This window comes from Rhinichthys klamathensis, unplaced genomic scaffold (assembly GCF_029890125.1).
Source record: "Rhinichthys klamathensis goyatoka isolate OS25496 unplaced genomic scaffold, OSU_Roscu_1.1 h1tg000284l_1, whole genome shotgun sequence".
In the NCBI taxonomy this organism is placed as follows: domain Eukaryota; kingdom Metazoa; phylum Chordata; class Actinopteri; order Cypriniformes; family Leuciscidae; genus Rhinichthys; species Rhinichthys klamathensis.
In genome coordinates, this window is record NW_026606803.1 from 173,674 (window position 1) to 195,000 (window position 21,327).

The 21,327-nt window shown below is 43.2% G+C and overlaps 2 protein-coding genes across 2 annotated transcripts in view; both read left to right on the top strand.

The window, feature by feature from the left end:
* si:dkeyp-68b7.12 (rho GTPase-activating protein 30) overlaps positions 1 to 11,517 on the top strand; it is a 37,470-nt gene extending 25,953 nt beyond the window's left edge. The window contains exons 11-15 of the mRNA XM_056269601.1: positions 1,700 to 2,210; positions 2,334 to 2,470; positions 8,867 to 9,483; positions 9,861 to 10,344; positions 10,876 to 11,517. Of these exons, the coding sequence (XP_056125576.1) occupies positions 1,700 to 2,210; positions 2,334 to 2,470; positions 8,867 to 9,483; positions 9,861 to 10,344; positions 10,876 to 11,517 (2,391 nt within the window). The remainder of the gene's footprint in view (positions 1 to 1,699; positions 2,211 to 2,333; positions 2,471 to 8,866; positions 9,484 to 9,860; positions 10,345 to 10,875) is intronic.
* Positions 11,518 to 13,073: 1,556 nt separating this feature from the next.
* The window catches only part of LOC130103361 (uncharacterized), a 20,663-nt gene continuing 12,409 nt past the window's right edge, over positions 13,074 to 21,327 (top strand). Inside the window, exons 1-7 of the mRNA XM_056269609.1 lie at positions 13,074 to 13,487; positions 14,930 to 15,019; positions 15,141 to 15,224; positions 15,326 to 15,445; positions 17,843 to 18,031; positions 18,545 to 18,650; positions 19,839 to 20,197. Coding sequence (XP_056125584.1) covers positions 13,253 to 13,487; positions 14,930 to 15,019; positions 15,141 to 15,224; positions 15,326 to 15,445; positions 17,843 to 18,031; positions 18,545 to 18,650; positions 19,839 to 20,197 — 1,183 coding nt within the window. The 5' untranslated portion in view covers positions 13,074 to 13,252. The remainder of the gene's footprint in view (positions 13,488 to 14,929; positions 15,020 to 15,140; positions 15,225 to 15,325; positions 15,446 to 17,842; positions 18,032 to 18,544; positions 18,651 to 19,838; positions 20,198 to 21,327) is intronic.

The window sequence follows — 21,327 nt, forward strand, 5'->3', positions numbered from 1 at the left end:
TGAATTCTGTGAACTATTTTTCAAGACACTTCCTTCATTTTGTTATTAAAGGAGTAGTTCACTTTAAAATTAAAATGACCCTATGATTTACCCATCCTCAAGCCATCCTAGGTGTGTATGACATTCTTCTTTCAGACGAATACAATCAGAGTTATGTTAATAAATGTCCTGGCTCTTCCAAGCTTTATAATGGCAGTGAATGGCTGTTTTGAAGTCCATAAAACTGCATCTATCCATCATAAATCCACTTTTATCATGACTAGATGCACTTTTATGATGGATAGATGCACTTTTATGATGGATAGATGCACTTGTATGATGGACAGATGCACTTTTATGATGGACAGATGCACTTTTATGATGGATAGATGCACTTTTATCATGGATAGATGCACTTTTATGATGGACAGATGCACTTTTATGATGGATAGATGCACTTTTATCATGGATAGATGCACTTTTATGATGGACAGATGCACTTTTATGATGGATAGATGCACTTTTATGATGGATAGATGCACTTTTATGATGGACAGATGCACTTTTATGATGGATAGATGCACTTTTATGATGGATAGATGCACTTTTATGATGGACAGATGCACTTTTATCATGGATAGATGCACTTTTTTGATGGATAGATGCACTTTTATGATGGATAGATGCAGTTTTATCATGGATAGATGCACTTTTATGATGGATAGATGCACTTTTATGATGGATAGATGCACTTTTATGATGGATAGATGCACTTTTATGATGGATAGATGCACTTTTATCATGGATAGATGCACTTTTATGATGGACAGATGCACTTTTATGATGGATAGATGCACTTTTATGATGGATAGATGCACTTTTATGATGGACAGATGCACTTTTATCATGGATAGATGCACTTTTTTGATGGATAGATGCACTTTTATGATGGATAGATGCACTTTTATGATGGACAGATGCACTTTTATGATGGACAGATGCACTTTTATGATGGATAGATGCACTTTTATGATGGACAGATGCACTTTTTTGATGGATAGATGCACTTTTATGATGGATAGATGCACTTTTTTGATGGATAGATGCACTTTTATGATGGATAGATGCACTTTTATGATGGATATATGCACTTTTATGATGGACAGATGCACTTTTATGATGGATAGATGCACTTTTATCATGGACAGATGCACTTTTATGATGGACAGATGCACTTTTATGATGGACAGATGCACTTTTATGATGGACAGATGCACTTTTATCATGGACAGATGCACTTTTATGATGGACAGATGCACTTTTATGATGGATAGATGCACTTTTATCATGGATAGATGCACTTTTATGATGGACAGATGCACTTTTATGATGGACAGATGCACTTTTATGATGGATAGATGCACTTTTATGATGGATAGATGCACTTTTATGATGGACAGATGCACTTTTATGATGGATAGATGCACTTTTATGATGGACAGATGCACTTTTTTCTGTTGGTTGCAATCCACTGCGATTATAAAGCTTGGAAGAGCCAGGACATTTTTGAATATAACTGATTCTATTCGTCTAAAAGTAGAATGTCATACACACCTAGGATGGCTTGAGGATGAGTAAATCATGAGCTAATTTTCATTTTAGAGGGAACTACTCCTTGAAACACAAAACTTATATGGCAATCTCCATGTTTTGAGCTCAGGTCAGTATGGTGAGCGGAGGGACTCCGGGAACGTACAATCGTCTGGACTCTGGGGGCGGAGCCAACGGGGCCGAGGGGGCGTCGCAGGGCGTGTCCCGATCGCCAGCCATGACCAGCAAAGCGGACCGGCGCGCCGGAATCCACATCTCCGGGCCTTTTTCCGTGACCGTCCCTCTTCACATCACATCCGGACTGGCTCTAGGTGTGTTACACGGCGGCTGGAGCGAGAGAGAGCAAACCGTGGAGGAAGACGAGGACGTAAAGAGCACCGATGCGAGAAAACACGATGATGTTCACGACGAGAGTAAAAGAGAAATCAGTGGTTGCCAAGAAGAAGGTCAGGTGGATTGTGGGAAGAATATGGCGGATATTAAAGAAGAAACTGTCCCAGAAGAAGGAGACGCACCGAGTGACAAAGAAGATCAGATTCTGAATCAAGAGTCGGTGAAGGAGAAGGAAGAAGATCCAATGTCAGAAGTCAAAGAGGAAGCCCCAGATGAGGATTACATGGGTAATATTCTGATTATCGTTCACTGAATTGTTTGCACAATTTAGTTTTGCAGTGTTTTTATAGTAAATTATGAAAATGCAAAACATTGTTTTTTTAAATCTTAAAGTCCCCCTTTTCCCACAGAGATGAGAAGAAACCTCCCAGCGCCGGTCAGTCCGCGCTTCTACGAGGACATGGAGTTTCCAGACCAGGACCTTCCAATGGATCTACAGGAGGCGTTTGGGTTCTTGGACTCGATGGACAACTGTGCTTCAAACCAGGTGTGTGTACATCTCAAACCAGGTGTGCATTGCTGCTTGTCTACTCTCTAGTGAGGGTCTGCTGTCTACATGAGCAGCACAACGACTCTCCATTGAATTCTGTGGTTTTACGCATCAGAACATAATAAAAATCATCTGGTCTTTTGCAGGTCTTAAAACTAGGTAAATACAACCTCAGATTGACTGGGCCGGTGCAACACCTTGATTCTTTTCTTCTTCAGCCGTTCTATTGTAGATTTTATTAGTGTTCTTGGGATCGTTGTCCTGTTGCATGACCCACTTTCAGCCAAGCTTTAGCTGTCGGACAGTCAGCCTCACATTTCACTCTTGAGTAGTGCTGTCAAAATGGCTGAAAAGCTAAATTCGAATTTCTTTCATAAATATTAGCAATATTGCGAAAAGTTTTGGGACATCTACCTCTACATGCACATGAATTTGAATGACATCCCATTCTTAATCTGTAGGGTTTAATATGGAGTTGGCCCACCCTTTGCAGCTATAACAGCCTCAACTCTTCTGGGAAGGCTTTCCACAAGGTTTAGGAGTGTGTTTATGGGAATTTCTTACCATTCTTCTAGAAGCGCATTAGTGAGGTCAGGCACTGATGTTGGACGAGAAGGTCTGGCTCTCAGTCTCTGCTGTAATTCATCCCAAAGCTGTTCTATCGGGTCGAGCTCAGGACTCCAGCCAGTCCAGTTCCTCCACACCAAACTCCTCATCCATGTCTTTATGGACCTGCTTTGTGCACTGGTGCACAGTCATGCTGGAACAGGAACATCCCCAAACTCTTCCCACAAAGTTGGGAGCATGAAATTGTCCAAAATGTCTTGGTATGCTGAAGCATTAAGAGTTCCTTTCACTGGAACTAGAGGGCCGAGCCCAACCACACCATAATCCCCCCTCCACCAAACTTTACACGTGGCACAAACCAGTCAGGCAAGTACCGTTCTCCTGGCAAACGCCAAACTAGTGTTGTCACGATACCCAAATTATTGTTTCGATACCAATACCAAGTCAAGAATTGCGATTTCGATACTTTTCCTGAAAAGGGAGAAACACTCAAATATCATTGCTGTGCTTTATTTTAAAACTGGGACAACATTCTAATCATATAACACACTAATAAATGAACATATGAACAGAATATAGGCTATATTAACCATTTGAACAAAATATGAAATATGAAAAATATAAAAAATAAATTAGAGCAATGACATTCAAGGTAAAAAAATAAATAAATATAGCAGCATTATCTCAGTTATCATAAGAAACATAAGATTTTATCAATATCAATGCCACTGACGATTCTGCTTATCGATCCGATTCTTTAACGATTCTCTTATCGATTCCTGATAGCACTGTGTGGAAAAAAGTAGTCGGGGGGGGGGGGGTTATTTGTTTTAAAAACTTACACTTGAGTAAGCAAACTGTAGCCTACTTTTTATGTAATTTATGAAACCTTATTACAAAGTGTTAGCGATTAGTTATACACCGATTCAGACAGATCAGTTGTTTTAACCATTCATTAAAACGAATCGGTTCAAATGAGTCATTAGTTCACGAATTGGACGTGTCATTATCGGACGTGTGCGCGTTGTGTGATTATCCCGGGGGTTAGGACATCCCACAAGATTTGTGTCATCACAGAAAACATTTCATGACTGGATAGTTTTTTTCGTTTATTTAAAGTGTGGTTTATGTCAGCTGAATGTGCGGAACGCTTTTCAGAGAAGATAAGGCAACGTATTTTACCACAATTTACTCCTAGCGGTAATTCAGGAAAACATTTTTTAAATTAATTTGATTAATATGTGCGAGGGAGAGAGAGAGAGAGAGAGAGAGAGCAAGACAGCGCTTAGTTTAGAGACGGTGAAGCCTTGTTTATACTTTCGCTTGGCTACGCAGAGAGAGAGTGCGCGCGCGCGACCGGGGCTCTCTCGCGCTCTCTCTCTCTCTCTCTCTCTCTGCGCTCGTTCAGTTCACGCGCCCTGTCACACGCTCATGAGGAGAAAAACACAGACGTCCATAGGGAGGCACTGGAAGCGTGCGTTGCACACACCAACATGCAATACTCTCTTACAAATCTGGAACGCGGTCATTCTTAGAAGTATCGATACTAATAAATTTAGGTATCGTGAAGTTTTTAATTTCCGAGTATCGCGATACTTTTGAAGTATCGGTGCACCGTGCAACACTACGCCAAACCCAGACTCATCCATCGGATTGCCAGGCAGAGAAGCGTGATTCGCTTTACCCCACGTTTTACACCACTGAATCCCACGCTTTACACCACTGCATCCCACGCTTTACACCACTGCATCCCACGCTTTACACCACTGCATCCCACGCTTTACACCACTGCATCCCACGCTTTACTCCACTGCATCCCACGCTTTACACCACTGCATCCCACGCTTTACACCACTGCATCCCACGCTTTACACCACTGCATCCCACGCTTTACACCACTGCATCCCACGCTTTACACCACTGCATCCCACGCTTTACTCGCACGCTTTACACCACTGCATCCCACGCTTTACACCACTGCATCCCACGCTTTACACCACTGCATCCCACGCTTTACACCACTGCATCCCACGCTTTACTCCACTGCATCCCACGCTTTACACCACTGCATCCCACGCTTTACTCCACTGCACCCCACGCTTTACACCACTGCACCCCACGCTTTACACCACTGCATCCCACGCTTTACACCACTGCATCCCACGCTTTACACCACTGCATCCCACGCTTTACACCACTGCATCCCACGCTTTACACCACTGCATCCCACGCTTTACACCACTGCATCCCACGCTTTACACCACTGCACCCCACGCTTTACACCACTGTATCCCACGCTTTACACCACTGCATCCCACGCTTTACACCACTGCATCCCACGCTTTACACCACTGCACCCCACGCTTTACACCACTGCATCCCACGCTTTACACCACTGCATCCCACGCTTTACACCACTGCATCCCACGCTTTACACCACTGCATCCCACGCTTTACTCCACTGCACCCCACGCTTTACACCACTGCACCCCACGCTTTACTCCACTGCATCCCACGCTTTACTCCACTGCACCCCACGCTTTACACCACTGCACCCCACGCTTTACTCCACTGCATCCCACGCTTTACTCCACTGCATCCCACGCTTTACACCACTGCATCCCACGCTTTACTCCACTGCACTCCACGCTTTACACCACTGCATCCCACGCTTTACACCACTGAGTCCCACGCTTTACACCACTGCATCCCACGCTTTACACCACTGCACCCCACGCTTTACTCCACTGCACCCCACGCTTTACACCACTGCATCCCACGCTTTACACCACTGCACCCCACACTTTACACCACTGCACCCCACGCTTTACACCACTGCATCCCACGCTTTACTCCACTGCACCCCATGCTTTATACCACTGCATCCCACGCTTTACACCACTGCATCCCACGCTTTACACCACTGCATCCCACGCTTTACACCACTGCATCCCACGCTTTACACCACTGCATCCCACGCTTTACACCACTGCATCCCACGCTTTACACCACTGCATCCCACGCTTTACACCACTGCATCCCACCCTTTACACCACTGCATCCCACGCTTTACTCCACTGCATCCCACGCTTTACACCACTGCATCCCACGCTTTACACCACTGCATCCCACGCTTTACTCCACTGCATCCCACGCTTTACTCCACTGCACCCCACGCTTTACTCCACTGCATCCCACGCTTTACTCCACTGCATCCCACGCTTTACACCACTGCACCCCACGCTTTACTCCACTGCACCCCACGCTTTACACTACTGCATCCCACGCTTTACACCACTGCACCCCACGCTTTACACCACTGCACCCCACGCTTTACTCCACTGCACCCCACGCTTTACACTACTGCATCCCACGCTTTACACCACTGCACCCCACGCTTTACACCACTGCACCCCACGCTTTACACCACTGCATCCCACGCTTTACTCCACTGCACCCCACGCTTTATACCACTGCACCCCACGCTTTACTCCACTGCATCCCACGCTTTACACCACTGCACCCCACGCTTTACTCCACTGCACCCCACGCTTTACACCACTGCACCCCACGCTTTACTCCACTGCACCCCACGCTTTACACCACTGCACCCCACGCTTTACTCCACTGCACCCCACGCTTTACACCACTGCATCCCACGCTTTACTCCACTGCACCCCACGCTTCATACCACTGCACCCCACGCTTTACACCACTGCACCCCACGCTTTACACCACTGCACCCCACGCTTTACTCCACTGCACCCCATGCTTTATACCACTGCACCCCACGCTTTACTCCACTGCACCCCACGCTTTACACCACTGCACCCCACGCTTTACTCCACTGCACCCCATGCTTTATACCACTGCACCCCACGCTTTACTCCACTGCACCCCACGCTTTACCCCACTGCATCCCACGCTTTACTCCACTGCACCCCATGCTTTATACCACTGCACCCCACGCTTTACTCCACTGCACCCCACGCTTTACACCACTGCACCCCACGCTTTACACCACTGCACCCCACGCTTTATACCACTGCACCCCACGCTTTACTCCACTGCACCCCACGCTTTACACCACTGCACCCCACGCTTTACACCACTGCACCCCACGCTTTACACCACTGCACCCCACGCTTTATACCACTGCACCCCACGCTTTACTCCACTGCACCCCACGCTTTACACCACTGCACCCCACGCTTTACACCACAGCATCCCCCGCTTTACTCCACTGCATCCCACGCTTTACACCACTGCACCCCATGCTTTATACCACTGCACCCCACGCTTTACTCCACTGCACCCCACGCTTTACACCACTGCACCCCACGCTTTACTCCACTGCACCCCATGCTTTATACCACTGCACCCCACGCTTTACTCCACTGCACCCCACGCTTTACTCCACTGCACCCCATGCTTTATACCACTGCACCCCACGCTTTACTCCACTGCACCCCACGCTTTACACCACTGCACCCCACGCTTTACACCACTGCACCCCACGCTTTATACCACTGCACCCCACGCTTTACTCCACTGCACCCCACGCTTTACACCACTGCACCCCACGCTTTACACCACTGCACCCCACGCTTTACACCACTGCACCCCACGCTTTATACCACTGCACCCCACGCTTTACTCCACTGCACCCCACGCTTTACACCACTGCACCCCACGTTTTACACCACAGCATCCCCCGCTTTACTCCACTGCACCCCACGCTTTACCCCACTGCATCCCACGCTTTACTCCACTGCACCCCATGCTTTATACCACTGCACCCCACGCTTTACTCCACTGCACCCCACGCTTTACACCAGTCAGCCATGGAAACCCATTCCATGAAGCTCTACGCACTGTTCTTGAGCTACTCTGAAGGCCACACGAAGTTTGGAGGTCTGTAGCTATTGACTGCAGAAAGTTGGCGACTTCTGCGCCCTTCCAAACATGACACTTCTCCTGTCTTTTTCTAACTTTATTTTTATGAACTTTTAACATGTTAACTGAGGCCTGTAGAGTCTGAGGTGTAGCTCTCGGGTGTTTTGCGAATTTGCTGGGACATCCACTCCTGGGAAGATTGGCCTCTGTCTTGAATGTTGATGATGGATTTTAGTTTGTTTGGAAATGCCCGTATAACCCTTCTTAGATTGATGACAGCAACAATCGCTTCTCTAAGATCATTTCTAATGTCTTTCCTCTTGGCATTGTTTTAACACACATCTGAGGGCTCCAGACCAGCAAACTGGCAAAACTTCGGCTTTTATAGAGGTGAACGCGCTTGCTGATGATTAATTTATCTGCTACTTACCTTCTTAATCCCTAAGGAAGCAGCAATACTTAGTTTGTCACTCATGGCTTCTTCATTTTGGCTTTATTTTTGTTAAATAAATAATGACACCGTGTGATATGTCATGTGTTGTTGTTCATCTGAGGTTGTATTTGCCTCATTTTAAGACCTGCTAAGGACCAGATAATTTTTATTATGCTCTGATACGTAAAACCATGGAATTCAAAAGCGTCCTGTCTTTTTCACATTTCAAAGCACACATATTATATATTTACATATTTTTATATTAGGATTAGACAGCACTAATAATAAAATAATTGATTTATTATTTATTATCATTTAATTTACATTATTTATTAAAATAGTATCATTAAAATAAGTTAAAGTCCCCCTGTAGTGAATAATTAGTTAAAATGTGAAGTTTAATACTGTTGGCTTCTGTTTGAAACTGTGTTTATATTGTCTCTCGATGCTCCTCTTCCTGCATCTGACGTCTGTCTCGCTTTCTCTCTGTTTGCCAGGTGGAGTTTTCAGTCGAAGCACCTTGTTTTGAAATGGAATACGAGGAAGAGGAAGATCAAAACCAGGATAATCGGGCCGTTTCATGCTCATTGCAAAACTGCACTAATGACTCTGAAACACCGGCAGCCAAAATCAGCAGCCCGTCGTTGACACACAGGCTTATTCCTGGGAAATCACACAGTTTGCCTTATAAGTCCCGGCCCTTCCTACCAGCTCTGTCATTATCATCAGACGACGACTACAGCCCTGGTGATGATGATGATGATGATGAAGAGTCTGATAAAGGGTCTGAATATGAGGACATGTTTTGTCACAGTCTCCCATCCAGTCGGTGTTTTCAGGGTCTCTCTTGGTCGGGTCCAGAAACCACCGCTGACGCTCCCGCTAGCAGCGATGAAGCGGTCCACTGCAGTAACCAATCAGAACGCTTAGATGGGATGCAAAACGTACTTCCTCCAGAGAACAGTAAAGATGCCGACCAATCGGAAGACGTGATTCCTACCGCTCCTACATTGACAGACAATAGTGAAAACTCAGTTCATCTCAGTTCAAGTGTATTAAAGACGGATGAAAACAAGAAAGAAGAGGATGCTGGGAATGAGAAACACACGTTGATGTAAGTACCTGAAGCATATGAATTTATCATCTCTTCCGCTAGTCTCCATTTGTGTTTCAAGGTGCAAAGACTTTTATGTTGAGTTGGAACAACATCAAATGTGTAATGCTTGTGTAATATTGGTTACACTTTATTTTGAGGTGTTGTTGTTACAGTGTAATTATATATTTTAGTACTGACTCTGAGTTATATTATTTAACAACACATACTTACTATAGGGTTAGGGTAGCCAGGATTAGGATTTGGTTGAGGGTTAGTTGCATGTAATTATGCATAATTTACTGTTATTACTTTGGTAAGTACATGTAACATTGGTAACAAGGACACTGTACAATAAAGTGCTACTGTAATATTTTACACCTTTTGTTTGTGTACAGAAGGGAAGATGAAGCCAGTGACGAGGACACGTATTTTGGACCGGACTCGATACCTTCTTCACCAGAGCCCGAAAAAACTGCGGCCAATGAGCTTCCAGGTGCGGATGTTGGCGGTTACCGTGGTAACAGTGAGGTGATGATCAATGAGCTCACTGTTGTCGACTGCATCTCACTGGCTCCTCGAGATCAACCATCGGAGAAACAAACGGCGATTATGAGCGAGCGAGAGACTGAGGATGAGAAGAGTGAGGAAACGCAGTCAGAAGGGTTGAAAGAGTGTGAGAACAGCATCAACAGAGCCGATACAGGGGAAGGAAAGTGTGACGATGATGAAGAACATGCAAAGACTGGATCAGTTGGAGAATCTAGTGATGAGAAAGAAGTGAGCGCGACTGAAAGTAGAGAAGATTTGGAGGGAAATAGTGGCGAGGAGAAAGAGGAAAATTCAACGGTTGAATCTGTAAAGGAAAGACAACAAGATTTAGTGGAAAATAGTGGAGAACGTGAGGAAGAAGAGGAAAATTCAACGGTTGAATCTGTAAAGGAAAGACAACAAGATGGTAGAAAGGAAGATTTAGTGGAAAATTGTGGAGAATGTGAGGAAGAAGAGGAAAATGCAAAGAATGAAACTGTAAAAGGAGAACAAGATGAAAGAAAAGATTTAGTGGATAATAGTGGCGAATGTGAGGAAGAAGAGGAAAATTCAAAGGATGAACTTGTAAAAGGAGAACAAGATGAAAGACGGGAAGATTTAATGGAAAATATTGGAGAATTTGAGGAAGAAGAAGAGGAAAATGCAAAGAATGAATCTGTAAAAGAAAGAGAACAAGACGAAAGAAAAGAAGATTTAGTGGATAATATTGAAAAATGTGAGGAAGAAGAGGAAAATGCAACGGATGAACCTGTAAAAGAAGAAAGAGATGAAAGAAATGAAGATTTAATGGAAAATATTGGAAAATGTGAGGAAGAAGAGGAAAATGCAAAGAATGAAACCGTAAAAGGAGAACAAGATGAGAGAAAGGAAGATTTACTGGAAAATAGTGGAGAATGTGAAGAAGAAAATGCAACGGATGAACCTGTAAAAGGAGAACAAGATGAGAGAAAGGAAGATTCAGTGGAAAACCATGAGCGAAACCCTGAGGAGGACGTGAGCGTAAAAACAGAAGGTTTTGCCGAGGTGAACATTGAGGAGAGCGTTGAAGGAAGAGAAGGTCCAGATGATCCCGAAGCGGATGAGATTCAGCCTGAAGAAAACGAAAGCATCTCATCAACGGCTCCCAAACGCTCGGCGAATCAAGTCAAAGCGGTTCCCGCCGTCCCACCCAAACCTCAGAACTCGAAGCTCACGGCCTTCGCGCTCCGACAGCAGTTCGAGCACAGACACACGGCGCCGGCGGACGGACCGCACGAGGAGAGAGGAGCGGAGGAGCCGCAGAGCGAGGAGGACGAGCGGCCGGGGAGCTGGGACGGCGTGGTGGACCGGAGGAAAGATCTGCACAGGGAAGCGGAGAGAGAGGGCAAGAGGAACAGCGGCGTCAGCATGTGTTTCGATGAAGCCGTCGCGCGCGCCACGGTGAAGAGGAGCAGAGAGAGAGAAAACACGGACCGCTTGTCCGGCGCGCACTGGGACAGCAGGAAAGAGGGGAAAACTGACTAAAGCGCATCGCGTGGAAGCGGTTAAGCCACGGATTAAAAAGTGCAATTTGGACTTTGAGTTTGGTAACACTTTATGTTACAGTGTCCTTATTACACTTATTACAGTAATATCTATAAATTATACGTAATTACATCCAACTAACCCTCCTCCTAACCATTACCCTATAGTTGCTTAATATTACTCAGTACTCAAATATATAATTACAGTGTAACAAAGACACCTTAAAATAAAGTGTGACTCTACGTCGCAATTACCTTTTTTATTCCGTGACAGAAACAAGCTTCCATAACATGATCGTGTAGTGTAAAATATTATGTGCAAAGAAAGGAAAGTTGTGCATGTACCAACTTTTATACCCTTTTCAATATTTTGATATTCTTTTTCAATATAGTAATTTTCTTATGATAAAATATATAAATATATGGGGGTGAGACTGTTTGTATAGCTTATGTATCTCAAATCATTTAATACATATTTTTATAGTCTTCTTCGTCTAAATCTCAGTATTCATACAAAATAAACTCAGCCACTCTTATGAATATTAATGGTAACACTTTACTATAAAATAGTTTCACGAACTAACAATGATAAATCCTTCTGAAGCATTTATTAATCTTAGTTCATGTTAATTTGAACATTTACATTTTTAAGATCAAAATTTGTATGTAACATTAGTTAATGCACTGTGAACTAACATAAATGCTGTAAGAATATATTGATAGTTCATGTTAGTTATTGTATTAACTAATGTTGACAAATGAGATCTTATTGTAAAGTGTTTCCATATTAAATAATTATCTGATGTCAGTGGTTCATTTTCACCCTTAATGGTTTAATGTTGATCATTGTGTTATAAATGCTAATGCATTCAAGGACAAATGCATAAAGACCTAACACAACGGCTTAATTAGGAACAAGACAATCTGTATAGACAGGAAATTGTTTTATGTATTTTTATTTCTGTTGTTGTATACATTCAACACGCTATGCATTTAATTTCAATAAATTAGTATTTTCACTATAAATATATGGTGGTTTTTTTTGCTGTTTTTACTCATATTCATGTTATTTCAGGTTTCAGAATGGTAAATCTGGCCATCTCTAAAATTCGGCACAAAATGTTTATTATAAACAACAAAGTTATCATGTGATGCAAGACTTGTACATCAAAAATAAATAGTGATGTGATAATGATTACCTCTTTCGCCATGGTCAAATATTCACTAGAAGTAACTTCTACTCTGTTGAAAATTAATATTTGGAATTAAAACTTTGGTAACACTTTATTTGACAGTGTCCTTGTTACATATAACATGTAGTAATAACAGTAAATTATGTATAATTACATGCAACCAACTCATGTAGTGCATGTAGTTACTTAATAATACTCAGTACTTACATATATAATTACACTGTAACAATGACACCTTAAAATAAAGTGTAACCAAAATGTTTTAGCATGTTGTGAAACACATCTCTCAGTAATTCGGGTCAGTGCGTTTTTCTATGGCGCTTCTAAACTAGGTTTTATTGTATTGAAACGAAACCATCCGACTTCTATTGGTCCTTCAAACGGTGACGTCACTTCACTAGGAACTGGTCATCTCTTTTGTGAGATTTGTGTAAACATTGGTACATGCTCGACTATTAACCCAGCGCGAGGAAAGGCTCGGAATCACCATTGTCTTTATTAAAAAAACAATAGCCTTGTATTGTTCGCCATTAAGCGGCTCTAATGTCTGCGTCGGCTGATATCCACGCGACGCTCGCGTCGATCCTCGAGCGCTTCGCCAAATGCGCGCTGCTGGAGATGAGTCGCGCGGTGGAGCAGGAGATGACGCGCCGGAAGATGGAGGTCGAGACGCTGATGCTCAAACTGCAGTTTACCGAGAGCGAACTGCGATCAGCCCGAAAGAACCAGTCGAACCTGCGCTCAGTGGGAACACAAGTGAACACCAGCGGACAGAGAGGTACTTCAGTCACACATGGCACTGTTTAAACTCGACATGATGCGGGACTCATCCCTGCCTTTTGTAATTTTCGCTCTTTAAAGGTGCTGTATGTAACTTTTTCACTCTACGAAAGCATAAAAATACCATGTTTGCAGATATTAAGGAAACATGCTGAGTTCACACACTCGTTATTATACTTTGAAATGTGCGTTCCGTGTTGGTATGTCTGTTTTTGTTTTGGTCTGTGTGACTCCGCCCACTGCAAGTTCACCCAATAGTGTTTCGACACCCCGGGATGCCAGTTAGCAGGAAACACAGGGTGTTTTAGCCTTGGAAACGAGCAAACAAACTGGGTCAGAGATTGCAGATTCCACGCAACCTAAAAAGCCTCGATATCAATCTAAGAATCTCTATGAACGAGAGCATATTAAACGCCGATAAATCAACTTACTCCGCTTTCATTGTCAATTGCGCTCTCGTCATCAAATTTTCCATTTCTCATTCCATACCCAGATAGCATACTATATCCGGGCCTCATCTGTGGCACATATGGCTCAGTTTTGGCAGTGGAAAAGGTCACATGGGCCACATCTGGCCCACATACATCAAGCTGGATTTAGTGTGAGTTGTGGCTTGGTGTGTGTGGCCCATGTGACCTTTTCCGCTGCCAAAACTGAGCCATATGTGCCAGAGATGAGGCCCGGATGAGGGGTCACACAACATTTGCTATCTGGGTATGCTTTGATTCATTATTATGTTACAATACTATAAGGGTTCACCCCAAAAATGAAAATGTCCCTCATGTCATTCCAAACAAAGACTTCTGTTCATCTTCGGAACACAAATGAAAGAGGAAAAGAGATTTCTGTCCCTCCATTGACAGTCTATGCAACTACACTTTGAACAGTTCGTAATGAGATTGTAAAACTTATCCATATGAATTAATCGAATAGACCAAACTTTCTAAAGAGACTCGTGGTTTTAAATGACGAACAGATTGAATTTAGGCTTTTATAAACAAATAAACATTCATCAACTAACACATTAGTTGTAAACGGAAGCTTAAACATGTTTACTTGACGTGCGAGAACCAATGAGGTTCATTCTTGTGTAACGCAGAACGTTTGAATAAATGATGACAGAGGTTTTGTTTTTAAGCAAACCTTCCCCTGAAAGGTGCAGTAAGCGATTTGTGAGAAACTCTTGAAAAAAAAGTGGATCAGACCGAGCGCAACAACACATTTGTAGCCAATCAGCAATAAGGGGCGTGCCCACTTATGATGGGGGAGGTGATTGTGACTTTGGGGGCGGAGCAATCAAGAGGAGTAGAGGCGTTTGTTTTGGTGGTTTTAAATATCAACAGCATTTCTCAGAAATCGCTTACTGCACCTTTAACAATGCATGTATATGTAGAAGTTGTATAATGTTTTATCCATCATTTTCCACTGTTTTCTCATCAGAGGTATGCAGGCTCATGCAGGAAGACGGAATCAAATCCATTCAGATCAAAGAGGAACACATGGAGGACGAACAGTGGGACAGTGGACCGAGTAAAACACACTAAGAATTATGATAGTGCTTTTCTGTTTTATATCAGATGCCAAAATATGATATTCTTCTATACATTCTCAATCATTTTATGCTTATTTGGTTGATTGATTTCATCCCTAGTTTCTCCTGCTCTTTCCCCGTTGGGTCCAGAGGTGGAAGACCAGGATAGTTTCGGCACGGGAACAACAGGACCAGCTAGAGTTGGTCAGAGATCACTTCATATCACGACTAGTTCAACTAACCAATCTTTAGAATTATGGGCCTCTCTGAATTATGAACTCTGTTCTTTGTTCGTCAATCTGTAGGTAGTGATTTTATCTTAACGAGTAAAATGAAGCCCGTTGGTATGTGGAATTCACCGGTGTCCCAGGAATATCCAGCGAACTCCGGAGCCCTGAGTTTGGACGCTTCTCCTCTGGAAACAGGTGAGCGATTCGCCACAGGTGTGTCTCCGAACCGCCGGCACGTGGACGAACCGTACAGAACCGCTGCCGCTAACCATGCGCTTCCATCAGCGTCAGATCACAGACAAAATATACACAAGTATGTGAGGTTGGTGCTTGAGGGAATGGACAGGTTTGCTCTTCTTCCCCTTTACATTTAAATTGAAGTGTTTTAATAGGTTTTGTGCTCTGATTAAGGCCCCAATATACACTCGGGGCGAAATCGAAGAACTTAATTTCAAACAAAATCAAGCCAGAACAAAGTTTGTTTGGAGTTTGTTTTTCGAGTTTGCCAAAGAAATCTTTCCGGACTCGGGCTGGTGAACACCTCTGATCTCCCATTGGTCTGTGTGGTGATGATGTAATAAGTGGGTGTGGACTCCCATTGGTCCGTGTGTTGATGATGTAACAGGTGGGTGTGGACTCCCATTGGTCCGTGTGGTGATGTGATAAGTGGGCGTGGACTCCCATTGGTCCGTGTGTTGATGATGTAACAGGTGGGTGTGGACTCCCATTGGTCCGTCTGGTGATGATGTAACAAGTGGGTGTGGACTCCCATTGGTCCGTGTGGTGATGTGATAAGTGGGCGTGGACTCCCATTGGTCCGTGTGTTGATGATGTAATAAGTGGGTGTGGACTCCCATTGGTCCGTCTGGTGATGATGTAACAAGTGGGTGTGGACTCCCATTGGTCCGTGTGGTGATGTGATAAGTGGGCGTGGACTCCCATTGGTCCGTGTGTTGATGATGTAATAAGTGGGTGTGGACTCCCATTGGTCCGTCTGGTGATGATGTAACAAGTGGGTGTGGACTCCCATTGGTCCGTCTGGTGATGATGTAATAAGTGGGTGTGGACTCCCATTGGTCCGTGTGTTGATGATGTAACAAGTGGGTGTGGACTCCCATTGGTCCGTGTGGTGATGTGATAAGTGGGCGTGGACTCCCATTGGTCCGTGTGTTGATGATGTAATAAGTGGGTGTGGACTCCCATTGGTCCGTCTGGTGATGATGTAACAAGTGGGTGTGGACTCCTATTGGTCCATGTGTTGATGATGTAATAAGTGGGTGTGGACTCCCATTGGTCCGTCTGGTGATGATGTAACAAGTGGGTGTGGACTCCCATTGGTCCGTGTGGTGATGATGTGATAAGTGGGTGTGGACTCCCATTGGTCCGTTTGGTGATGATGTAATAAGTGGGTGTGGACTCCCATTGGTCCGTGTGGTGATGATGTAATAAGTGGGTGTGGACTCCCATTGGTCCGTGTGGTGATGTGATAAGTGGGCGTGGACTCCCATTGGTCCGTGTGGTGATGATGTAATAAGTGGGTGTGGACTCCCATTGGTCCGTGTGGTGATGATGTAATAAGTGGGTGTGGACTCCCATTGGCCCGTGTGGTGATGATGTAACAGGTGGGTGTGGACTCCCATTGGCCCGTGTGGTGATGATGTAACAGTTGGGTGTGGACTCCCATTGGTCCGTGTGGTGATGATGTAATAAGTGGGCGTGTCTCTGAGGCTCCGCCCTCTTCGAGGTGTAAATCTTCATGTCTTGTGTTCAGTCGGTCGAGGTCAGATGAACATGAACACACTGAGAGACGCTTTATAATAGAGACTGAAGCTGACGCTGGTTTTCATGTTTAATACTGTAAAGCTGATGATTTAAAGCATCTACTGTAGAAAGTGCTGTGTGATCAGATGCTTTCTGAGCTGCTGTTTTCACATTTTTGTTGTGCGTTTATTTCGTTTTGAGAGGAAAGCGCTCAAACAGCAGTGTTGGGATACGCTAACAGTATACCACTATTTCAAACTTCTTTTCACCTCAAGGCTATTCTGGCTAAGGAAATTGAGAGAATGTTCTGTAAGTCAGGTTGTTCTGCAAAGAGTTTATATTAGTTTAATTGAGTGTTTTAGGGTATAACACAACTGTGTGGTTCGGACCAGTTACATCTGTGAATAAAGTCAAATGAAACAGAATTAGCAGGTGAAATCATGGGATCCATGCAAAAGTCAGTCGATCAATTATATGAAATTGCTGTTCAGAGAAAAGCTCATGACTATAGCAAGAGACAAACACACCCTTTGAATCATGTTTTTGAATTATTACCATCTCGTCGTCATTATAGAACACCACAAGCAATATCTTTTTGTGCCAAATGCAATAAGTCTTGAATAAGGGGTAGGAAATGTGAATATTTTAAGCTTTGATATTGATGTTGTGTATTGTTAATTGTTTTGTGATTGCATGGCGAGACCAAAGACCAATTTTTAGCTAAGGCTGAACTATAAAGTACAACAAATGAAGAATGAAAGATCTTTGCCATGAGTATATCAGGGCCTTTAGACAATCTAATTAATTGATTCATATTAGTTGTGTTGGCAGGAAACATGTACCACATTATCAGCTTTGTGGACACTGAAGAGGTGGAGGTCGTGCCTGCGTTCTGGGTGAAGAACGGTGTGTGTTCGTGGCCTCCGTACATGGATGAGGGCGTTCAGAGAGCGAGCGAGAGCTCGGAGCAGCCGCAGGAGTCCTGGGCGGCCCATAAGGTTAAAATCATGTATACTGCAAGTATGTACAAATCCTGTTTGCAAAATGCATTTAATTTCTGCAAAAAATGCTTCTCTTACTTAGTATTTTTGTCTTGTTTTCAGTCCAAATATCAAAAAAGTCTTAAATCAAGAAGCGTTTACTAAAGTAGTAAAATGCCATAAGATATTAGGTCTTGTTTTCTGGGTAAATAAATAAAAATTAAGTGAGTTTTTGCTTAAAACAAGCAAAATGATCTGCCAATGGGGTCAGAAAAATAATCTTGTTCCTGTTTGAATTAACATTACCCCATTGGCAGATCATTTTGCTTGTTTTAAGCAACAACTCACTTAATTTTGATTAATTCCCCCGGAAAACAAGACATAATATCTTATGTTATTTTTACTCATCTAGTAAATGCACTTTGATTGAATAATTTTTAGATATTTGGACTGGAAACAAGACAAAAATACTAAGTAAGAAAAGCATATTTGCAGTGTAACCGCAGTAAACAAATGTGTATGTATTTTGATTGTGTAATCCTGTCGTTGATAGATAGTTACAGTGAAGCGATGCGAAAGCTTCCTCTCGTGGAACAGCAGAATGATGTCCGCTTACAGGACGGGACCGGCTCCCCGAGGACACTCAAACACAAAATAAAGTACGAGTGTCTGTGTGTGTAAATCTGTCTAAAAGGTCTTTGTATCACGTTTACATGCAATTACATTAGGCCATATTTACCTCATGTAATCACAATACTTCCACGCTGATACCGATAATGTTTTATATTTGAATGCCGATAACCGATATATTGTCAAGTCAAGTCACCTTTATTTATATAGCGCTTTTTACAATACAGATTGTATCAAAGCGCTTCACAGTGATAACATGAAAACAATATAACAAAAACAATATAACAATATAACAAAGTTTGTTTCTAAAAGAAATTGCGTCAACGTCCACCTTAAGTAAGGCAGATCAATAATATTATTGAATATTAAATGTTAAATGTCCCCAACTAAGCAAGCCAAAATCCAAGGCAACAGTGGCAAGGAACCAAAACTCCATCAGGTGACAGAATGGAGAAAAAAAACCTTGGGAGAAACCAGACTCAGTCGGGGGGGCCAGTTCTCCTCTGGCCAACGGAAGAACAGTGCATGATTCGGGCAGCATTACAAGTCAGATTGGATCGGAACATTTTATTGGCCGATAAATCTAAACCCAAATTTTTATATAATTTTTGAGAGCCTGATTACAAAAACAAAAGTCTCAGCATTAAAAGCCACGACCCAAACACACGATTACATAGCCAATATGACGTCACATGTTGCACTTTACTGTATTTTCCTTTTCAAAGTGATTTCAATCATATTTCAAGCAATTCAAAACCTTGATGTTGAACAGTGCGCATCTGAAGGAAATAATCCATTATTCATCGCTTTAATATATCGGCCACGCCGATAACCATAACATTAAAAATGAACATAATGAATATATCATGCATCTCTAATCCCTAAAGCAAAATGACTGAAGATATTAAGTCTTGTTTAATGAAACAATTATTAAAATGAAGTGAGTTTGTGCTTAAAACAAGAACAAATAGAAAAATAATCTTGTTTTCTCTTTGAATTAAGATTATATTTCTGACTCTATCTGCAGATATTTGTTCTCGTTTTAATCACAAACAGCCATTTTGCTTCTTCTCCAGTAAATGTATCTTGATTTAAGAATGTTTAGATATATCTGTGCTGGAAAACACGACAGAAACACTTGCTGTATGAACAAACACACATATTTCACTGAATATTATGGATGTACCACCCTAACTTAATAACTATCCAATTTCTAGACGAAACAGACGGCTTCTGGATGAATACGACGCTGATTTGGAGGCCGTCGCACCCCAAAACACTGATTTACCCCCTCAAATACAACCTCCATGCAAAAAAACGATTCTGTCAGCGTCTAACGAGCCGAGTCGACCCCTGGCCCCTGTCCGGCCCCAGACGGGCCCGAGTGAACCCTCAACGCCACCCGTGTTGGAGTGGCATCACGTGACTCTCGGGTCGTCGTCTTCATGCCAGGCGATTGAGCTTCCCGAGCCGTGGCCCGAGAGAACCACACCGGACCCCCAGTCTCCAGAACCGGCGACTCCGTCACTGTGGCATCAGGAGACGAGCCCCTCGTGCTGCGACCCCTTCATCAGATGTAAGAAGCTCATAATCCATCATACGTTGAGTGTAAAGGCAGAGAATGTTCTGTTTATTATACGCCTGTTGTATTATTATATGCTCGAGCGCTTTGAGTCAGGAGACGAGCTCTCGTGCTGCGATCCCACATGTAAGAACAGGTGCTTAAAGTACTTGAATTTGACTTTTGGGAATTTAAGTCCTGGAAAACCCTTGAAAACAGCCATATTTATGAAGAGGTGCTTGAAAAGTGCTTGACTTATTTAAATACAATATATCGGAAATTTAATTTCTTCGAAAAAACACGAATACAATCTTTCCACACACATTTAACACTGCAGTGCGTGTGATAATCCCCCATCAGACCTTTCCTCAATACCAAGTACGCCAACATTTGGATGGTTCAGGATCTGTTACAGTTAACAATAAAGTGTGAACAGGCCTTGAAGTCACCCTGTAGTCAATCATTTAATCCCTTAAAACTCATCTTTGATCATTGATCTTTGAACTTTTTTAATTCGTCATGCCTTTAAAATATCTTGAATGTAACTCGACACCCTCGCCTCATTTAGTATGGGCGGTTCTATGAATATGCAAATGAGCCCCTCCTCCACTCCCTCAGCTCAGAGATCCACTGGTTGACGATCACACGTTGATCTGATTGGTTACAAGGTCGTTTGTGACGTCAGAAACACCAGCGATTTCAAACCGTGTGTTTGAGACTGTCTTTGGTTCACTGCAGTTTTAAGCAGAAAATACTCAGCAATGCTGTCGACTTATGAACTTACACATGGTGTGTCTTAAAGCGTATTAAAAACACCACATAGACGCATAAACAACATTAAACGCTGGATTTTCACCACAGGGGGACTTTAAAGTCGTCATGAAATGTAAGTTGCGCTGGTCTTTTCTCCTCTGTGTCGTATATCGAGTGAAACGCTTCTGGAACAAGAACAACAGTGGGCGGGGCTTGATTGTGTCTGTGAGGAATTGATTGGATGGTTGTGGTTTGCTATTGGCTGATCTCATGTGAGTGACAGGTTGCCCCGCCCACATCATCAGAGAAGAGATGCTGCAAGAGGAACTTATTCTGATTCAAGATTACCAAAACAATAATGATGATGTGCACCTATAAATCATTTAGAATAA